Source organism: Gobio gobio (genome assembly GCF_949357685.1).
Source record: "Gobio gobio genome assembly, chromosome: 20".
NCBI classification, from domain to species: domain Eukaryota; kingdom Metazoa; phylum Chordata; class Actinopteri; order Cypriniformes; family Gobionidae; genus Gobio; species Gobio gobio.
The window spans coordinates 31,313,767-31,337,035 of record NC_137113.1 but is presented as its reverse complement, the minus strand read 5'-3'; the positions used below and the strand labels follow the sequence as shown (position 1 = coordinate 31,337,035).

The following is a 23,269-nucleotide window of genomic DNA, read 5'->3' as shown; positions in this document are numbered from 1 at the left end:
GTAGCCACTTTGAAAGTCAGTGGATTATCTGTTTTCTTCTTTAAAACGTGATTGTTTTTTTTGTTGTTTTTTTTGGATGACATGAAGTTCAATGATTTCCAAGTATTTTTTGAACACCAATCAATTGATAACAAAATAGAAGGCGGCAGTTCCCAGACGCAGTGTGCGCAACCATAGTCATACTTAAAAGTTAAATCAGAAGAGCAGACGCCGATAAGTCTAAAAAAGTGCGACGACACGAAAGTGCACACAGAAAGCTGCCTCTCAGACGCCAGACCACAAGTACTACATTTTAGTCTATTGAATCTACTAAAATCTTATTATAGTCAATTAAAACTAGACTAAAACAATTCAGATGCCTAAAATGTTATAGTCAAAAGACTATATCATATACAAACTAAATCAAAATTTGCTGTCAAAATTAACACTGGAATGAAGTATGGTTGGTCAAATTATTTTTATAGATTTATCCGTCAAGTTGCCATAGCCTTGTGGATACAGCGCTAAAGCATAGGTAACGTTCGACAATAATGTTAGTTAGCATGCAAAAACGTAGTTGGGCTAATAATGTTAACTGAAGTCCTTTCAGAAATATGTTGTATAATCCTGTCAAATAAACACAATGTCGAAACCTTTCTTTTCTAGTATGATTTTGATTTTGATAAGAGCTTTGTAACTTTTAAGCAAGTATTTAAAAGAGTTCAAGATATGCTAGCATGTCAGATGGAGCATGACTGGCTTAAACCACCATGATGGAACAGCGTGCATTCATACAACGATGCAACAATAATAAAATAATGCGTTTACTTTTACTTTTGATACTTAAGTACTTTTAAAAGCAAGTACTTCTGTACTTTTACTTAAGTAAAAATCTATCTTTACAACTTTCACTTATAATGGAGTAATATTTAACCAATAGTACTTTTACTTTTACTCAAGTAATGGAGTTGTGTACTTTGTCCACCTCTGACAATAGCTGAAGAGCTGCATACCGAGGCTGCCATCCGCAGCGCCATCTTGTACATAATGATTTAATTCAAATCATTCAAAACAAAACAGTTGTGTTCTGGTTTCAGAGTTCAATAACATCAAATAGATCAAAAACAACAAATCACTGCTGATTTTTTTTTTCAGTGACAGAGGCAGCTTTAACCTAAACATTTCATTTATGTAGGCTAGGGGTGTCGCAATATACCGGTATTGACGATAACTGTGATATTCAAAGCACGAAATATCGACAGTATATAAAACACTTCAAGCATATCTCAATGTAAGTTTAAATGTTTACTATCACCACCACAGTAAAAACGCATTTTTGACAAGCTGAGGCAGGCTCGCACGCAACGGCGCCTGCAAATGAAACGGGCTACACAATCTAAACTATAAAAACAAAAACATGCAGGTTGTCTTACCTTACACCTCTCCGCAAAATTAATATAAATCCAATCTTCAATTTCCACTCTATAGGCTATGCAAATTCCGTTCATGACAACGAAAGCAACAGATATGAGCTGTATTTTATTTATCGGCTCATTTCAAGATCAAAGGCCGTAATAGGAGAACGAGCAACCTAAGCACTGGTAAGAGCATTTAGTCTCGTTAGTTTTAATGAAGATGATTGTGTTTTTGAGCATCTGATTCTGAGCCTTGGGCTACTTTCAGTTTCACTGGCAGCCGTTTGCGTCTTTTCTTGCATCTTCTTGTAGTGCCCCCTCAGCACTCGGTGCCCTGCACGCAGTGTGTGATGCGCGTGGTGGGAGCGGTGGATCTGAGTGATCGGATTTAAATCCACCTCGAAAGAATTTTGAAAGACATTTACTCCTGATCTCTTCACAATATGATAGATATCTGATCAGAGAAAACGAATGAAGTGAGCAGGTGTAAAAAGGCCATAACTCTTGCAGCTGCGTTGAAGGAACGTGACGCTGTTGCTGCCGCGGACTCTAAACACCAGTCAGAGCCAGTCGACGGTCGTGGTCTCATAGTTTCTTTTAATTAATGAATAATGTCTATTCTTGTATTTGTATTTACAATCTAGTCATGGCCAATAACATTAATGTTAATATTTATTCATCATCATACTGTTGAACTTGACAGTATTTTCTCTCTTGTTATTTCATGGGGAGCTTCAAAGAAAATTTAACAGTAACAGAGTATTACCCTGTGTTTATCATTATCCAATTATGTTTGTTGGGTAAAAAATAAAACTATATAAACAAAGTAAAAATTAATTGGTAACACTTTACAATAAGGTTCATTAATTAACATTAGTTACATTAGTTAACATGAACTAATAATGAACTGCACTTATTAATCTTTGTTAATGTTAATTTCAACGTTTACTAATGCATTATTAAAATCTTGCTAGCATTAGTTAATGGACTGTGAACTAACATGAACAAACCATGAACAGCTCTATATTAACTAACGTTAACAAAGAAGATTAACTAATGCTGAACAGAGGTGTTGTTCATGGTTAGTTCATGTTAATTAATGCATTAACTAATGTTAACTAATACAACCTTATTGTAAAGTGTTACCAATTCATTAGATAACTTTCCCCCCCAAGGTTTCTATAGATATCGCGATATATCGATATCATGAATTTTTTTTGGCCACAATAACCGTGGTGTGAAAAGTCTAATATCGTGACAGCCCTAATGTAGGCCTATTTAACTGATGCTTATTCTTGTCACCATTATGTTCTGTTTAGTTCATGGACTTTTAGTTTGCATTTCTTCAGTTCCTGTTTTCCTTGTTGTGTTTCTTGCATTTCCATTACTATGGTCACAGTCATTATGAGTACATTTATATCAGCTGTGTCTCCTTCATTATCTCATTTGTGCTTACTTTTAAGTTGCACCCTTTCCTTCATTCTTTGTCCGATATCCGTTATACTAATGTGTTTGAACTGCCTGCCTGCCTTTTTGGATCGTCATTACACTTGGATGTTTGGAACCGTATAGTTCTGCCTTTGCCTGTATTCCTGCAAGCACCTTGACAATTCTCACATAACAATTCTAAAATTCTTTTAGAGCTTTTTGCATTCAACCCACTTTATTTTCCTAATTTTTTTTAGATAAAATTATATTACATATTAATAAATTGTATTTGTTTGTCGTGTTTGAGTTTTTCATTTGTCATCTAATTAAGACAGAATCTGACCATGAAAAAAAGATGTGATTTTATGACACTTTTTTTCAGATTGTTGATTGTAATGTTGTCCAAGGATCAACAAAGACGTTGATCCAGGAATATGTTGCACTTGGTGAAATAAGGACGAGCTGCAGGGATCAAGACTGTTGTTACATGTAATTATATAGACCAATCCACCATAAAATTATGACCACTTACAGATGAAGTGAATAACTGATTATCTCTTCATCACGCCACCTGTAAGTGGGTGGGATATATTAGGCAGAAAGTGAACATTTTGTCCTCAAAGTTGATGTTTTCGAAGCAGAAAAAATGGGCAAGTGTAAGGATTTGAGCGAGTTTGACAAGGGCCAAATTGTGATGGCTAGACGACTGAGTCAGAGCATCTCCAAAACTGCAGCTCTTGTGGGGTGTTCCTGCAGTGGTCCGAATCTATCAAAAGGGGTCCAAGGAAGGAATAGTGGTGAACCGGCAACTGGGTCATGGCTAGGGCTCATTGATGCATGTGGGGAGCGAAGGCTGGCCCATGTGGTCTGATCAAACAGTCAAGCTACTGTAGCTCAAATTGCTCAACAAGTTAATGCTAATTCTGATAGAAAGGTGTCACGCCCGTTTCACACATACTCCGTTTGCAGTGCGTATGCGTTGCGTATTTTTTTCCGTACCCATCAGGGGCGGTTCTAGGATTTTCATTTTAGGGGGGCTTTGCCCCCAGTGAGGGTATTTTAGGGTCCAAATTGCGCTATTAACTAGTAGCTTACTAACATAAATATCCATAGGATGGCTGTTTAGTAATACTTATAAAGTAATACTTATAAAGCTCATATGTACATTTTAAGATGTTCTGAAGGCCAAAAAATTAGATAACAGTAGCTTGAAAACCATATCACTAGGCAGTAGATTATTTGTCTTTCTTCTCCACATCTCTCTTTTTTCTCTGTTTTTATCTTGCCCAGTCTCTTCCCCTCCTAACGCTGAGCTTTAACTGATCTAGTTTTTCCATTTTTGTCAGAGAAGAAAGTAAATATGGTTTACATATTAACATACTGATATTTATATGTTTTATGAATACTTTTCTTAGACACGTTAATTTACTGTTTATTAAAATTTTACGTTTATTAAATTAATTCACAAAACAAACACATTCATTATTAATCTCATGACCAATACAGGCTGAAATAGCTGAGCTTTTTTATTTATTTACTGAAGGCTACAAATGGAATAATATTAATTTACAATTAATATTATTCCATTTGTAGCCTTCAGTAAATAAATGGGGGGGGGGGTTGTGGTTTAGCGAGGTCTGTGACGGGAGAGAGAGTCGGGAAACAGGTGCGCCGTAAGTGGGTCAAGTGCAAAGCATAAACACCTGTGTCTTGTTTCAGTAATGGCCGTGGAGAGACCGGATATAAGCCATCCGGAAGAAGGCTTCGGGAAGAGAGAGACTGTCTGGAGGCTCGGGAGACACGCCGAAAAGAGACGTTCAGTACGTTTACATGGACAACAATACTCCGATATTAATCTGATTAAGACCATACTCTGATTAAGAAACTACCATGTAAACAGCGATTTCTAATTACCTTAATCCGGTTAAAGCCATACTCGAATTAAACAAAAATCGAATTAAGACATGTGGAGTATGCCTGTTTTAGTCGCATTATCTAAGTGCATTGTAGACATGTACACACCTTAATCTAACTATTAACGTCGTGAAGGAGTTTCCGCCGCGTTTTGTGACAGGTCACACACACACACACACACACACACACACACACACACACACACCAGGCAAGTGCAGAGGGGAGGGCTTCGGGGGCTCGTATCAAAAGTATATAAAGTGCCCCTCTAAACAATCATCAATAATATTGTGACAAATAAAACAGAATTTGAATTATAATTAATATAACCGCACGTACAAAACAATGCGCTTAAATTCCCGTTTATCTTTTACGTATCTTTCAGTCTGAAATGTCGTTGCCATGACGTTGCTATGGTGCGTGACTGCGTGTCTTGCTCATAGACCGTAAAAACTCTGCTCACTCGGACACGGCCTCCTCTATATTTTTTTTCTTTGTGTTGCAATAATGCTCATTTTAAAAGTAAAATACGATCATTTTGTATCTGTAATCCCAGATTCATATTTGTCTGCTTACAACAGCGGTCGGGAACCTCTAGGCTTGCGAGCCATATGCCATTCAGTGAACGCTTGTGGCTCGATGGCAGAAAAAAAAAACAATCCAAACAATCACGATTTTGAAACCTTTTCATCACATTTTCATCATTTATCAAAACTATTATTCGAAATGTAGGCTGTCAAGAAGGAGGCAAGATGGGCAGTGTCTCTTAAAAAAACCTGAAAGACAATATTTAATATTACAAAAAATAAAACTATATATATATATATATATATATATATATATATATATATATATATATATATATATATATATATATATATATATATATATATATATATATATATATATCATAATATCATAAAAAAAGTATAAAAATCACTCGTTTTTATAAAGTCACACTGTCCAACAGTGACACCCGCAGGTAAACCACGAAAGTCGCGCTATGATTGGACCCCGGACAGCGTAGCGTGGCATGGGGACGTAATGACGTACCATTAATCAAACTATGTTCTGTAACATGTAAAACGGGAACATGAACGTAATATTCTAAAAGCAACTCATGTAAATACCTTAATCAGATTATTGCCTTATTCAGAGTAAGGTCAATAATTAGATTACTGCTGTCCATGTAAACGTAGTCATTGAGAAACATTGAGATTGTCCAAAGCATTGAGTTTATTGTGAAACGCCAGTGGGCGTGATTTATGTTGTATAACGAAAAGAGAGAAAATAAAGCACCCCGAGTCTCCAACACGCCGACCCTGCCTTCTTCCTTCCGTCCAACGAACATACCTTGTTACAACGGTTTTGTTAATATTTCTTGTTTGTTAATTACATTATGAATCACATTGGCCTATTTTCAATTCAAATAGGCGAAATTAGACAAAAGTGTAGGCTATTCATTTGCCTGAATATTTTTGTCTTTGTTTAACATTTCTGACTTAAAGAAGCAGAGTCTTAGCTTACATTTCTCTCACTTGACGTCGAGTCGTGCTGCTAAAATTCGCGTTTAGCCTCAGCAGATTCTGTGTGAACATAAAGCCCGCCTACTCTGATTTGATTGGTTTTCTCGAATATTTTGACATTGACAAGCGAAGACAGACCAATGAGGCTCAGATGAACGCACACACCTCTGCTTCTGACGTGCGCTGTGCCCGGAATTGTTTGAAGAACACGCTGACTAAAAGACAGGACGAAGCCGAAGCCTCCCACCAGTTTCATATGCTTTAAAGGGTAATCACACATTTTTTAGGGGGGCTGGGGCAGAAGTTAAGGGGGGCTGAAGCCCCCCATAAAAAGGGTCTAGAACCGCCCCTGGTACCCATGTTAACGGATTACAGCTTTCACACTGAACACGGATGCTGTCCGTCAGTCCGTTCTAGGTGCGGTGCGTCTGCAGTAGTGCGGTAATCGTTTCCGTACCGAGTCTATTTTTTGCTGTGCTGCACTGCTGAATTAAAGTGAAAGCACATTGTTCACATTAAAATAAACATGTACTGACGCGAAAATCTAGTAATTTTACCACAGATGCATATAATTTAAAATATACTCTGTTTCAAAGTCAACACATGGCTTTTTCCCCCCGGGTAAAGCAAGGAAACGACACCTTACCTGGCATTTAGGTAAAAAAATTTAAATATAGCTCTTGTACATTCTTGGAGGTGGAAAAAAACACTTTTAAAAGGCTTTTAAAAGGGTTTAAAAACGAAAAAAAAGACGAGAGTGACCTGTTTTTGTATAGCCTATTGTACGTTTCTAATTTAAAATGTTTATAGGCTATAACCTATGTTTAAATGTTTTGCCACTTGTGTGAGCTAAATCTAAAGTACTATATAAATATAAAGTAATTAATTGAATAAAACATTGTTTAAATGTACTACATTAAAACGTGACCTCTATGAAAGTGTAAACAAAGAGAATTGCAATTCTGACAAGCCATGTTCAGTAACAACTTTTGGATTTGAAATTAAAAAAATGGTATACAACTGCGGATCAATTGCGCGCTGCAAACGCAGCATATATGAAAGCACAACAGCGCGTGCTGCTGATGCACCGCATACACACCGCAACACGCACCGCATACGCACCTCAGACGGAGTAAGTGTGAAACGGGCGTCAGAATACACAGTGTATCGCAGTTTTTGCGTATTGCCACATAGCCGCAGACCAGTGCGGGTGCCCATGCTGACCCCTGTCTACCACCAAAAGAGCCAACAGTGGGCACGTGAGCATCAGAACTGGACCACAGAGCAAATGGAAGAAGGTGGCCTGGTCTGATGAATCATGTTTTCTTTTACATCATGTGGATGGCCGTGTGCGTCGCTTACCAGGTGAACACATGACACCAGGATGCACTATGGGAAGAAGGCAAGCCGGCGGAGGCAGCGTGATGCTTTGGGCAATGTTCTGCTGGGAATCCTTGGGTCCTGCCATCCATGTGGATTTTACTTTGACACGTACCACCTACCTAAGCATTGTTGCAGACCATTTATACCCTTTCATAGAAACAGGATAATGTGCCCTGCCACAAATGGTTTAGGAATGGTTTGAGGAGCACAGCAACAAGTTTGAGGTGTTAACTTGGCCTCCAAATTCCCCAGATCTCAACCCAATCGAGCATCTGTGGGATGTGCTAAACAAACAAGTCCGATCCATGGAGGCCCCACCTCGCAAATTACAGGAGTTAAAGGATCTGCTGCTAACATCTTAGTGCCAGATACCACAGCACACCTTCAGGGCTCTAGTGGAGTCCATGCCTCGACAGGTCAGGGCTGTTTTGGCAGCAAAAAGAGCAACACAATATTAGGTCATAATGTCATGCCTGATCGGTATATCATTTTATTAAGTAAGTACAAAAAGAACAGTTTAAAATAAAGTGTTACCTAATTTTGTAATGTTAGATTTTTATTATTTTTATTTCAGTTAAATTTTTAGTAATTCTAATACTCCAACTTTAACTTGTTAGTCAGGTGCTAAGGGAACATTTAAGTTGAAGAAGTTTTTTTTTAAGTTGAAATTTTCATCTAATATTTCTGTTTTATTTCAGCTATATTTCAATTAACCTTTTATTTGTTTTAGTTAACACTGGTTTACTGGGGGGTTTTGCAGAAAGCAAGTTCCCTTTCAAAAGAGAATTCACGCTGTGTCCCCAAGGGGTCGCTATGGGCAATGCCTCTGGCATGACAGGTGTCTGAAGCATGTGTCTAAACCAAGCGGCAACCTCCCGCAGTTTCTCTTGAAGCCAATACGGAAGTGACTTAAACTGCAATTCATCGACTGGCCGCTAGGGACAGGCTCCAGAAGGGAGCCCCATGTTAAAATACCCAACTTTACAGCAGAAAAAAAACATGTTTACAGCCTGGTAAAAATGTTGGTCTACACGGCTAATTTTGCCCTTCATGACAACTGTGAGGGGGGTGATTTTTTTTTATAACTCATTCGTTTACATTATATAAAACCTTAAAGTTCTGCATAATTAAGGGGAATGGCCACTTTGAGTGACAGGTGGATAGCCATTTATCTGCTGTCTGTTAGTCATCGTGTCACTTCAGGTCCACCCATGTCCCACCTCTTTGCCCATTTTCTATTATCCGGGAGTGACGCGCTGCCAAGATGGCAATGCCCAGCTCAATCCTACTTTACGCTTCAAAACTGCTCTTCAGAATCCTATGGGTGATGTCACGGACACCACGTCCATATTTTTTTACAGTCTATGGTCTAAATACGGCAATGAACTTAATATTGGCAGGTGGCAGCCTATGACATCATACGTCATCCTCTTTCTTGTCTTCAGGAGACTGTGTTTGTACATAAGTGAGGAGCACACTAATTTACCTCCTAAGGAAGCTGAATGCACGCATTGTGAGGACTTCTCAATGAAAAGCTCCGTTCTTGCAGTCCCTTTTCTTGAGGGTTGTGGGACACGCATTTGGTGGAATGCTGTCAACTCTTCTTAGAAGCTGGATGCGCAAGGAATGATGAATTCACAAGACTGACTACAAGAGACAGATAGGGAGCTTTTTCCTTTCTGCTCTCTCCTGAGGGATAGTAGGTAGTGTTTACACGAGCGTGGTCGGCTCTCAAGGAAGTTTAAGACATTCATAGTGAAGCATTCGTGTTCTCTTAACATTCCTTTCACGATTCTATCCAGTGATAGAATCGTGATAGAATCGTGATAGAATGACATTTGAACTAGTGTGCTTGACTTTTGAGGGGGTTATTAAATGCAAATTTTTTGGGATGCATTTGCAGTAATTGTTTCACCTGGGCTTGACTCTCCAGAGGGATGAGAATTAAACGCCTGCACCTCGCTGTTCGGGTCCCGCGGCTGCCATTACGGTGAGGTGGTGTTGAGCATGGGTGTTATAGGCAGAGCGGGGACAAGTAGAACAGGAGATTTCCTTTTTTGGCTCCCCTTGTTAGCTCAAATAAAACTATGTATGTTTCTAATCATGCGGAATTAGAGACAGAAGAGTGTAGTAATTGTTATTATTATAACAATTAGGAGTTAGGGAAAGTTATGTCTGCGCCAATGAAAAAGCAGATTAGATCTGGTTTGGTGGTATGAGACAGACTTTATGGAAAACATTTTTATCTGGACATAACTAGAATTTCTGTAAGCCGCCTTGTTAAGCTGTCCTGAGCATTGGATGTTGTTAGGCCGCCTATAGTTTTAGAGAGTTATGCTGAGGGCTCCGTCCTCAGAGCTCAGCTTGGCAGTATGCTAGGTTGTCAGGCTCTCTGTGAGCCTCCTTGGCTATTGCTTTTACAATACTGGCATAACAGAAGGTTGTTCTTCTCAGGCTTCCACTCCCTAGAACTCCACCCAGACAGTGAATTTGAAAAAAAAGAAAGCTGTTCTAAACGAAGGATGTCGTTAGGCTGCCTCTCGTTTGAGAGAATCGTCATGCTGAGGTCCTGTTCTCAGATCTCAGATAGGCAGTACGCTAGGTTGTTAGGCACTCCTCTCACTTTAGAGAGTCACCATATTCAGGCCTCCGCCCCCAGAGCTTGGCAGGCACTGGTGCTGAGTTTGGGCTCTTTGCAAACCTTCTTGGCCACTGCTTTCAGAAGGAAGCTGGTTGTGACGCCAAATAGTTTAATAAGTAGTAGGCTCTCAGTAAGCCACGTTCGTTATTGCTTTCTATGGAGCATGTTATGCCCTCTTGCAATGAGTGGCGTTTTCGCTCAGGTTTTCACTACCTCAGAGCTCTGCTATGATAGCACTGTCAGGTAGTTAGGTTCTCTGTGAGCCTCCTTGACCATTTATTTTATGGAAGTATTTTTGGGCCTCCTCTCAGTGAGGCATCCGCTTACTAGAGCTCTACTCAAATAGCATCATCAAGTAGTTGGCTTCCTGTCAGCCTCCTTGGTAAGCTGTTCTAATTATAAGATGTTGCTAGGCCACTTCTCATTTTAGAGAGTTGTCATGTTGAGGCCTCCATCCACAGAACGCCACCACAGTGGTGCTGAGTTGTCAGGCTTTTGAGCCTCCTTGGCCACTGCTTTTAGAAAGTGTCATGGGCCTCCTCTCACTATAGAGTTACTTTAAAGGCTAAAGTAACTCTATTTGAGTTTCACCTGCCAATGGTACGAGTTGATTAGGCTCCATCGAGTCTCCTCTGGAAACTGTTTTGGGCTTTTTGAGCCTCCTTAGCTATTGCTTAGGTCTGGAGCATTGTTAGGCTCGTTATGAGAATCAGGTCCCTGCTTTTTAGTAGTCAGTGTTGCCAAGTTGTTAGCCTCCCTTTGAGCCTCCTTGGCTACTGCTTTTATAGAAACTGCTCCTCAGTGCTCCGACTGGGGAAGCATCAAGTTTGTAGGTGCACTATGTGCATCCTTGATGTGTGCTTGATGGGGTAACAATTCTAAGTTGTTAGGCTCTCTTGAGCCTCCTCAGCTGCCCTTTTGATAAAAGTTTGCTTGGCTCTCTGAGTATAGAACATAGTTAGGCCTCCTCCAAGGTTGGGAGTACTTTTAACCATTGTTTGTTCGCTCCCCCTTAGCTCCATTTGTTATATTACTGTCAAGTTGTTAGGCCTTCTTTAGGCCTCCCTGACAGACGTTGGATGTAGCTAGGCCTCCCCTCTCTCTCTCTCTCTCTCTCTCTCTCTCTCTCTCTCTCTCTCTCTCTCTCTCTCTCTCTCTCTCTCTCTCTCTCTCGTTATGTTATATAACTAAAAGTAGTTATCATAAGGCCTCCGTCCTCTGAGCTCAGCCTGGGTCTAAGTTGCTAGGCTCTCTGTGAGCCTCCTTGGTTACTTCTCTTGAGCATTGTTATACCTCCTCTCGCTATAGAGAGTTATTCTATTAGAGGCGTCCACTCCTCTAAGCTCCATTATTGTGATGGGACATTTTCTATATAATGTATTTCTATAATAAAACGCATACATCTCAACAAATGTGGAAGTAAAATGGCTAGGCTTAAAACTTGTACAGCCATATTATCTTTGAAAGCACAGACTGTTTTTTAGGTCAATTCATCTCTTATTTATATATTTAGCATTAACCAAATCATATAATTCTTGTTCACTTTAATAAAAAATAAAAAAACTGATTAATGAAAGATTAAAAGATAACATTAAAAAAGATAACAAAACCTCCCAGTAGGTGGCGATATGTACTAAGAATGTAAATCGTGATTAAACAAAAGAAGAAGAAAGAAGAAGTATTGTGTGCTTCTTCTTAGCATTCGTTTCCATGGTGACTCCTGGATTCTGTACTCGGTTAAGGAATGTCTGTTGACTGAACTTACTCCAGACTGCGGTTCTGGATCCTGTACACCTTGAGTATGCAAGGTTTAGGTTAATCAACCAAGAGTTCTATTCAAAGTATAAGTGATGGTAAGTTAGCCTTGCTTTCTGGAATACCCCGTAGTGTGTTTGTGTCTTGGATGGAGGGATGTCTTATCTCTTTTTCAGGAACCACTTTGATCTTATTTTTTACACTCATACTTATTCTGTTTAGACCAATTTTTTCCTAATTTAAACGAATAATAATAATAATAATAATAATAATAATAATAATAATAATAATAATAGTGCCAGTGGTGTAAGAAAAGTATGTCTAATTCAAGAATGGATTGGATTGTGGTCCACAGTAGAGTCAGTTGAGCTGTGAATTACTATCACAATTATAATATTTAATATAAATGAAATAAACAAACTGAGCTGCAAACTCAATGCAAACTATGATCATGTTAAACTCTTTCCACTTGATTTTTAGACTCAAAAAAGTGCTGAAATTTTCTCATCATGAACGATTATAACAGCCATGAAACAAAGCAATTAACCAACTCACCATTGCCATGATGGTGAAAGAGACGTTTGGTGTCATCTGTGGAGGAAAGAGACTGTCGTTGTACAAAGCAATGCAAGCACAAGACCATGAAGGACAACAAAAGAGTTTTTAAGCTCCACATGCAAATGCACACAAAAACAATGACATACATTACTTTTCTAGCTGTAAGACCTTAAAAATCATGCAAATTAATCCTAAGTCTGTAAAAAAAATGCTGTAGTTATGTGTGTGATGGGTTATGTATCATGATTCTTATGTATGTCATGGACATACTTGCCTTCAGTCACAGGACTGGCGGGTTGAGCTGCATGGGAAGGAGTTGTCGATGGCAGTGAAGAACTAAAAGCGCTGATTGAACTCTCTGGGCCTCCCTGAGAATAATCGTCACATGTGCCTTTTGCCTTAGACAAGAACATACCAACTCATATCGTTATTATTATTTTTTTTAATACAAGCACATGTAAAAAAAAATAGCATTCACTTGTTAATGGCATATTCACTCTCATGATACTGACATTGGCCATGTAGCCACCATAATTGCCACATGAAGTAAATCATGAAATATTGGAGTATTTATATTAACTTTTACATTTACATTTATGCATTTGGCAGACACTTTTATCCAAAGCGACTTACATTGCATTCAAATTACACATTTTACATTTGGTCAGTTCTTGCTTTCCCTGGGAATCAAACCCATGACCTTGGCGTTGCTAGCATCATGCTCTACTGTTTGAGCTACAGGAAAGCCTAACTTTTACATCATCTGCTTTCCACCATGTTTTAGAATTCTGATAGCATGATGTTGTTATCATGTTTTAGTGCATGTCTAGTGAAAGATTGGATTCTGAAATCCACTGCCGCTTATATATATATTGGGATTAGAAGGAAAGAAGGAGGATAAATGTATATATATATATATATATATATATATATATATATATATATATATATATATATATATATATATATATATATATATATATATATATATATATATATATATATATATATTAGGGATGCAACAATACAGTTAGTCCACGGTTCAATACATACCTCGATTTTAACCACGGTTTTCGGTTTGGTTCTGATGGCTTGTTACTTACATTTTGTTATTCTATTCTTAGGCGACAGGAACAGCAAGAGGTTAAGGAGAAAAAAGACTTTTTTTATTGCAATACTCTTTCTTTATTTTACTTAAAAGAATTGAAAAACCTTACTTAAACTTAAAACTTTACTTAAAAAACCCTTGTACACATTCCTAGTGTATTGGATAATATATAATAAATATATATAAAGATTTACACTGGCAGCTCAGAGCTGTACAGCAGCATTTAAGTATGAAATTGAATGAATGAATGTAAAAATAAAACACTACATAGACTTCACTATAAAATATACATTGATTCTTAGCTACTGTATTAGTTTTTCAGTCAAGAGCAGTGAGTGATTTTCTCTTTGTCTTTTGTTGTTGTATTAACATTAAAGGGATATTTCACTCAAAAATGAAAATTCTGTCATTGAGAAACGAATACAGGTTTGAAACAATATTAGAGTGAGTAAATAATTACATCATTTTATAGGTGAACTGTCCCTTTAAGGATCGCGTGTTCACTGCCCTGTTGTCAATTTAAGACCTGAGTGCATCTAATATACAGACACGATTGCGATTTTACTTTTACTTTAGACATAACCGACTGTGTTTATGTTAACCTTGTGTGTATTTGACAGTATTAGCGCAGTAAGACGAATACTTAGTCCAGTAATCACGTGTTTGACAGGCTTTTAGTGCGCGCGCTCTGAAAAGCGCACGTTAAAACCGCGCACACGAATGAAACCGGCAAGGCTTTAAAACGCATGCAAATAATGAACTTTCGTGATTGTGAATAACTATAGTGTTCCGTGAGTATAACTCTACCACTAACGTGTGATGTGAATGTATGTCGTGTTGTTCAGTATATTGGGATGGAGGCAAATTATAGAATTTGTAGAAAAATAATTAATTAAATGCGAAACCGAAAAAAACGCAATTCACAAGCGCGTATTGAACCGTGAATGCCGTACCGAACGGTTCAATATTATATTGAGAATTGTGGCATCCCTAATATATACAAATTAAATTCATAATCAAAGCCTTAATCAATATTTATCCTCGTTCTTTCCTTCTAATCCCAATTCTTTCCGGTTAGGAATTTGCTTAAAACGAGCGAACCACTGATTATTTGTTTCTTTCTTAATGTTTTCTAAAGTTTGTATTTGGTCTCTGAGTGGTGACTGAGGGTCTGTCCTAGGGATGTGTGATGTATCGCTAAACACTTGATTTCAGTTATGTGTTTGGATTTTGGAGGCATCACACACCCCTAACCTGACAGGAATGCAGTAACAGTGGTTGCTTACTTAGCCCGGCTTCCAGAGATGAAATATGGATTGGTCTTTCATTTTTATATTATATTTTATTCCTTTCATATTTCCTTTTGCTGAAACACTAAAGAATGGTATGAATATTGCCTGTACTGTTGTCTGTACTGTGAGATTACAAATGTAAGTATATGTTTGAAATACATAGTGTTTTACAGTTTGAGGTACAGCCTAGGTGTTTGAGACATTAGTCTTTTGTTTTTATGCACTTCCTGACCATTTAGCAAGCCAAGCTTAGAGCAATACAGTCAGAGTGATTGGATTAGCATCTATGCATTTGAATGACACTGTTATGCTGATTGAATTAGGACTGATGACACTGTGATGTTTGGGGTGTGTCCCTTTTTACCTATACAACATTTGCATTCTTTTGCTTAGATTGTCTCCTCCTCTGCTGTGCAATCCCTCCCCCTGAATGTTTTTTTTTTTATGAACTTCTTCACATGTAAGATTGATAATATTAGTAAAAAAAATTTAACCATGCAGCCGTCTACTACAGCATCACATCAGACAGAGCATTGTAGTGTCACTGAGGAAAAATTACACTCATTCACTGCTATAGGAGAAGAAGAATTGGCTAAACTCGTTAAATCATCAAAATCGACAACATGTATGCTCGACCCTATACCGACTAGGCTATTAAAAGAGATGCTACCAGAGGTCATAGACCCTCTTCTTAATATCATTAATTCATCTTTGTCATTAGGATATGTACCGAAAACTTTTAAGTTGGCTATTATTAAACCACTTATTAAAAAAACGCAACTTGATCCTACAGATTTAGTCAATTATAGACCAATCTCAAATCTACCCTTTCTGTCAAAAATACTTGAAAAGGCAGTGTCTTCACAATTATGTTCCTTTTTAGAAAGAAATGGTATCTGTGAGGATTTCCAGTCAGGATTTAGACCGTATCATAGCACTGAGTCTGCTCTCATCAGAGTTACAAATGATTTACTCTTATCATCCGATCGTGGCTGTATCTCTCTATTAGTGTTACTCGATCTTAGCGCTGCATTTGATACTATCGACCACAACATTCTTTTGAATAGACTCGAAAATTATGTAGGTATTAGTGGAATTGCATTATCATGGTTTAAATCATACCTATGCGACCGTTATCAGTTTGTAGTAGTAAATGAAGATATGTCACACCGATCGCAAGTTCAGTATGGAGTACCACAAGGCTCAGTGCTAGGACCGCTACTCTTCACCCTGTACATGCTACCACTGGGAGATATCATCAGGAAGCATGGCGTTAGTTTTCATTGTTATGCTGACGATACTCAGCTCTATATTTCTTCACGCCCTGAAGAAACTTACCAATTCACAAGATTAACGGAATGCATAGCTGATATAAAACATTGGATGACCGGTAATTTCCAGCAACTCAATTCAGAAAAAACTGAATTTTTAATTATTGGACAAAAAAGCTCCACAAGTAGTAACCTAGAATACTGTCTAACACTTGATGGCTGTTCTGTCAAGTCCTCGTCGTCAGTGAGGAACCTGGGTGTGCTCTTTGATACCAATCTTTCGTTTGAAAGCCACGTTTCTAGCATCTGTAAAACTGCTTTCTACCATCTTAAAAATATATCTAAATTACGGCACATGCTCTCAATGCAAAATGCTGAACAGTTAGTTAATGCGTTCATGACCTCAAGGTTAGATTATTGTAATGCTCTACTGGGTGGTTGCCCTGCTCGCTTAATAAATAAACTCCACCTGGTCCAAAACGCAGCAGCTCGAGTTCTTACTAGAACCAGGAAGTATGACCATATTAGCCCAGTTCTGTCAACACTGCACTGGCTGCCTATTAAACATCGCATACATTTTAAAATCTTACTTATTACTTACAAAGCACTAAATGGTTTAGCTCCCCAATACTTGAGCGAGCTCTTAACATATTATACTCCATCACGTCTACTGCGGTCTCAAAATTCTGGCCAGTTGATAATACCGAGAATATCCAAATCAACTGCAGGCGGTCGATCCTTTTCCTACTTAGCTCCAAAACTCTGGAACAGTCTTCCTAACACTGTTCAGGAAGCAGACACACTCTGTCAGTTTAAATCTAGACTAAAAACACATCTCTTTACTGTGGCTTACACATAAAACACTTTTTCAATTAAATGATTGTTAGGCTGCATTAACTAGGTCAGCCGGAACCGGGAACACTTCCCATAACACCTGATGTACTCGTTACATCATCAGAAGAATGGCATCTACGCTAATGATAGTCTCTCTGTTTTATCTCGAGGTTTACTGCAGTCAGCTGGATCCGGGCCATATCCAGTTCAGATGGTGGACCTGCGCCCAGAGAAGACCAAGACAGGACCCCGAAGTGTCTGCAGAGACCGTGATTAGACTCCCCCTGCAACTGCCTCATCGACACGGCATCTCAATAAACCCGTCTCCGGCGTGTTGACTCAGATTGTTCGAATATTACAATTAAATAATACTTAAAGCGATATGTCATCCTCAATAAACCCGTCTCCAGCGTGTTGCCTCCGATCATTCGAATATTGCACTTTAATAATTATTTAATCAACATCATCCTCAATAAACCCGTCTCCAGCATGTTGCCCCCGGTCCCTCGAATATTCTGATCTATTATGACCTCCGAGCTGTAAAGCTGCCAGAATAACAATAATAATACGCTGTTTGTTAATTGGCCAGAGGAGAACTGGCACCCCGACTGAGCCTGGTTTCTCCCAAGGTTTATTTTTCTCCATTAGGTCACCTAATGGGGTTTTGGTTTCCTTGCCACTGTTGCCTCTGGCTTGGCGTGCTCAGTTGGGGACACTCAATTTTTCAACTAAACTTCGAAATAAATCTAATTAATAAACTAAATTAACCATTTAAACTAAATTACTGATCGAATTATTGATCTAAAGCCCACACTGTCACTGTATGATAATTGAAATGAACTGATGACATCAGCGTTTTTCCAGAATGGCTATACAGCTGAATACAATTATGCTGCATTATTTTCCTGTTTAACAGTGTAAAGCTGCTTTGAAACAATCTACATTGTTAAAAGCGCTATATAAATAAAGTTGACTTGACTTGACTTGGCTTGGTTTGCTTCTTATTTATTAAATATACAGCCAAATAGTTGATTAAAAATTTATCAAAATTAAAATACAATTAATACAGAACAAAATAAATTTTAAAGAAAGACTTTCAAAAAGCAGACTGCATGGCTGACACCGCCATCGGTGTATGAATGGGTGAATGTGAGGCAAGATCTAAAACGCTTTGGATGGCCATGGTTCTGTTAAAAGCGCTATATAAATGCAGTCCATTTATTAAACGCAAAGATTTTCATTTCAAAAGCATTTCTAAACTCAAAAAGTTTATATTTCCAACAAACAAAATTCCAAGCCAAAATAACGAAGTGTTAAAAAAAAAACTTTGAGTTACCACCATCCAAATTCAAACATTTCGCTCTTCTCTGTATGCGGCAGCAATGCATCACACCTGGCGCACGTAAAAGTCGATCATTATTTACAGATGGCACGGTATGTTTGGACAGAAGACGAGACAGAGTTCTTTATTAAACTAATAAAAACAATAGAATAGAAAATGCCACAATTTATCAAGACCTTGAAGCAGATAAGAGAGAGAAACAACCAGAAACACCTCATATGTGCCGCTCAAGTACAAGGTGCTTTCCCTGCCATCAATGCTTGGATAACACACACGTCTCCTTCCATTAAAAATAATAGCATGCAGTGGCTGGGATATACATTAACCTAACAACATTCGTAGCATAATTTTTGGAATTACTTATCATGAGATGAAAAAAAATCTGTTTTAGTCGCATAACATCAGTTAATGGAAACAGCATCATTTCGCAATATTTTTTGGCCAATTAACAAACAGTGTATGATTATTATTCTGGCAATTTTACAGGTGAGAGGTCATATTAGATCGGAATATTCGAAAGATTGGAGTCATCACGCCGGAGACGGGTTTATTGAGGATGACATGTCGATTAAACAATTATTAAATAGAAATATTCGAAAGATCGGAGTCATCACGCCGGAGACAGGTTTATTGAGGATGACGTGTCGATTAAACAATTATTAAATAGGAATATTCGAAAGATCGGGGTCATCACGCCGGAGAGGGGTTTATTGAGGATGCCGTGTCGATGAGGCAATTTCAGGGGGAGTCTAATTGACACGGCGGGGAAACCTGGGCGCAGGTCCACCATCTGATCTGGATTCGGCTCGGATCTGGCTGACTGTGTTACAAAACTGGTGTAACTCAAAACTCACGAAGGCAAAGGAGAACTTGGAACAGGAACTTTAAAGACAAAAACTCACAGGGAACACTCTGGTATACATGAACGTACGACGGACCAACTCTGAGGGGAAACAGAGGACTAAATACACAGAGGCAAACAAGGTAATTAACAAGACAGAGCTGAACAGAATTAACTCATAATGACAATGATGAGAGAGTGGCGGGGAAACCGAACAAAGGAACAAACTCAAAGACAAAGCAAAACAGACTAGACATCACTGCATGAAAAGTGGGATTTTCGTCAGTATGTGGCACTGTAGATTGCCATGGAACTTCAGGTTTACCACTGTGCACGGCAATTTGCAGGCAACACCGAAAACTGCCGTAAATTGTCGGAAATTGACGTGGGCCTTGCTTGGCAGTTGTCCCCTCATGACCCGAAAACTGCCGTAGATTCAACTTGTCCGGGCTCACAGTGTAGATTAATTACACTGTATGTCATTAGCAATAACCAATGTTATGTAAAAAAAAAAAAAATAATACAGGACAGCAGTTCATGTCTTCAACCTTTAGAGAGGTTATGTGATGCAACAAGACAATGAACCAAAGCACACAAATAAATCAAGTAAAGCATACAGTTTACATACCAAAATTAATTTTTCCACCCTGCACTGTGAATGATTTCTAAATGGCTATTAATCATAAATGTGAAAAGTACAAGTTTGTGTGTTAATAGTTAAGTCAGATTGTGTTTTTCTGTAATTGTCATTTAAATTGAGCTCACACCACATTTTATGAATTATCAATGCAGATTTTCAAGAGGTGGTTTCCTGGACAGGGTTTAAATTATGCCAAGAGTAGGCCTTAATCTAGTTAATCGTGAGTTAAAAAATGGTTGCCTGGAACAAAGATTAAGCACAGATTACTAACACCTGGACTATGAGTCCTGAACTAAAATAAACTGGATTCATTTACAGTTTTATCTAATTGCTTACACACAATTTCTGAAAATATGGCTCCATTTCTTGTAACTCTACACACAAAACACACAACATGCAAAACATCAGACATCGCTTGCAAAAGCAACACTTTGTGCAAAACTAATTTAACTCTTCCAAAAATGTTGTTTTTGCATATATCTAACTACACACAAATATGCACAACTGAGGAATTTTACAGTTGAACTGAAATCAACTGAACTGAATCAACACTGAAGTCACTTGAGCTGAATATTGACACTATATTGGCTTGTTAGAGCCGGTTTACAGCAGAATTTGTTTTGAACTTGTTACTGAAGCTGCTATGAAACAATATATTTTGTTGTATGCATATTCTTTCTTTCTCAAACCTTAATTTTGATTTCTAAGTGATCAATTTATGTATAAGTGTTTTTACACATGATCATTGGCTGTATGGGTCCTCAGTAAATTAATGTGGCATTTAAGTGGCAAAAGTTATTCTTGTCTCTATAACTTATGGCTTCATAAAGACACGTTTATGGGTAAATAAAATATTAATAATATAAATAAAATGAATATCAAAACATATTTTAAATATAATGAAGTCATTTTATTATAGCACTCATGAGATGTTCCTGGAAACAAAACAGAGACAGAACAGTATAAACAAACTATACAACAAACTAAACACCAAATTACAAAAACATTATTATGTGAAAGTGAATAAAGTTGTGTGTGTGTGTGTGTTTTCAGTTATAAATATGTGCTGTGTAAATTAGCCTAAATATACTTTTAGAAATTATATATAGCCTAACTTTAAAAACAAACAATAACCCATATAGATAAATTATAATAATTGTATAATATTAAGCATTTACTTAATATTCATTGTAACATTAGGCTACTTTACTCTAGCACAGTAGTCAGTTAAGCAATTAATTAATATCTTATATTAATATGTATGTAGCCTAGGCTACATCTAAAGGTAAGTCTGCTTTAAAAAAAAAAAAATTACACTTCGACATGTACAGAATGTGCGCGTTAAGAAACACGTTCAAATGTGTCTTCTTAACATGTTAAAACTGTGCGTCAACTGTGTGTGTATGCCTGTTACACGACCAGAATGTGCTTGTCTACACATGCAAAAGAAACACATAAAAAAATGCTGCGTTGATGCGGAAAACAGGGCGTGTTGACACGGTCATAAGTCACACGTTTCGTATAAAGAGATTTGGCCCCGGGCGCGTTCCATAGTCCAATGACGTGCAAGGTCGAGGTCATGGCCATGACGCGTAGAAGACGAGCTTAAAACTTTTTTTTTTTTTTTTTTACATTTCCTATGTTTTTTGCTGCTTTCCTTTTTCGTGATCAACAATGACAGGACGCCGTCTTCAACTCAATCTCTGCATGGACGCGACCAACTTTTTGGACTCATTTTCAGGAGGCTGTCTTCGTCTTCACAACTCTGAGGCAAACTGCAGGCGCTATGAACCACAGCATGGGTAAGGTAACGTTACGATTTAAAGAATATGCTTTTATTCAGCTGTATAAGGAAATGGATGCGTTAATAGATCTGAGCTTAAAACTGCACATTTTGTTTACACAGACTATCCTCGCCCCATAACGAAGCCGTGACCTCTTATCTGCTTGGAACGATTTCCGCGAGTCCAGATTTAACCGCTGATCACGACGAAATTAGTGTGTAAGTATAACACTTAAATGTTTTTCTCATTCCTTGTTTAATTTTACCGTGACTGTTTTTATTAATACCAGTCTCATGTAATTGTTTTCCAGCTGCCTGTAAGACGTATTATGAATCGACACGCCGGAGCTTCAGATACAAACAACCTGAACTTACATAGCAGGCGGAAACTGCAAAGTTTAGCTCGGAGTCGATCAAGAAGAAAAAGGGTAAGATTTATTATATTAGATCCGTTTTTTGTCAATGTGAGTATTTTTCAGGTTGCTTATTGTCTTTATGGATTGTATTACAGTTGCTGGAAGCGAGAGTGTGCTGGGTGAGGATGAGATGGACTGGAAGTGCACGACCATTGAACTCATATCTGATGAGGAAGACGGCATTGTTGACGGGGTGTCTGGATGGATTGTGCGGCCACCGCCATATACGCCTCTGTTTCCCGAATGTTTTGGGCGCTTCTTTTTGACGTTTTTGGAGGACAACATAAGAGACATTACTGCTGCACTGTACATATTTGTGTGTTTGACAATAAAGCTCTTTCTTTGAATAAACAGCTGTGTGTTTATAAGCTCTTTCTTTGAATAAACGGCACGGTCCGGGCAAATTTTCCCATATATTCCTTGATGGTATGAATAGTGTAGTTCATAGCACAATAACATTACTATAAAACATAAATTATGACCACATAAATTATATATTTATTATTATTATTGGGGTTTACATTTATAATGAGCCAGGGTGACCAATAATGATTGGTTTGCAGTGATCTGCCAACCAATCACGAGGGATTTTTCTTGTTTAAATGTAGTGGCTTCAGCCAATACTGAGTGAGTAAATTCAAGTCTGGCCGTTGACTCTCTGGTTTCGCTGCTATTCATATGCAAATTAGAGGTGTCGCACCTCCGCACGGTCTCTCAGCGGGGGGCTCTCCACCTACGTCATGGTTCGTTTACGACAATTTGTGGCACAGACGAACGCGACGTTCGCTGCCTCTAAATTGACGAAAACTGGGAGAAATTAGGGAGATTTCCGGGAGTCTACAGGCGTTTACGGGGTCGAAAATCCCACTTTTCATGCAGTGCATGTAACAGACTGCAGTAAATTTCGGGATAAACTGAGAGACTAACATTAGCGTAGATGTCATTCTTTTTATGATATAACATGTACATCAGGTGTTATGGGAAGTGTTCCCGGTTCCGGCTGATCTAGCTAATGCAGCCTAACAATCATTTAATTGAAAAAAATTTTTTTATGTGCATGTCATAGTAAAGAGATGTGTTTTTAGTCTAGATTGTGTAGGCTTCCTGAACAATGCTAGGAAGACTGTTCCAGAGTTTAGGTGCTAA

The 23,269-nt window shown here is 38.1% G+C and overlaps 1 protein-coding gene across 4 annotated transcripts in view; it reads right to left on the bottom strand.

Moving 5' to 3' along the window:
* The window catches only part of plxdc1 (plexin domain containing 1), a 582,117-nt gene that overhangs the window by 12,296 nt on the left and 546,552 nt on the right, over positions 1-23,269 (bottom strand). For all 4 annotated transcript variants that reach the window (XM_079846240.1, XM_079846241.1, XM_079846242.1 and 1 more), the window contains 2 exons: positions 12,871-12,994; positions 12,594-12,629 (listed from right to left, as the gene is read on the bottom strand). In XM_079846240.1, coding sequence (XP_079702366.1) covers positions 12,594-12,629; positions 12,871-12,994 — 160 coding nt within the window. The remainder of the gene's footprint in view (positions 1-12,593; positions 12,630-12,870; positions 12,995-23,269) is intronic.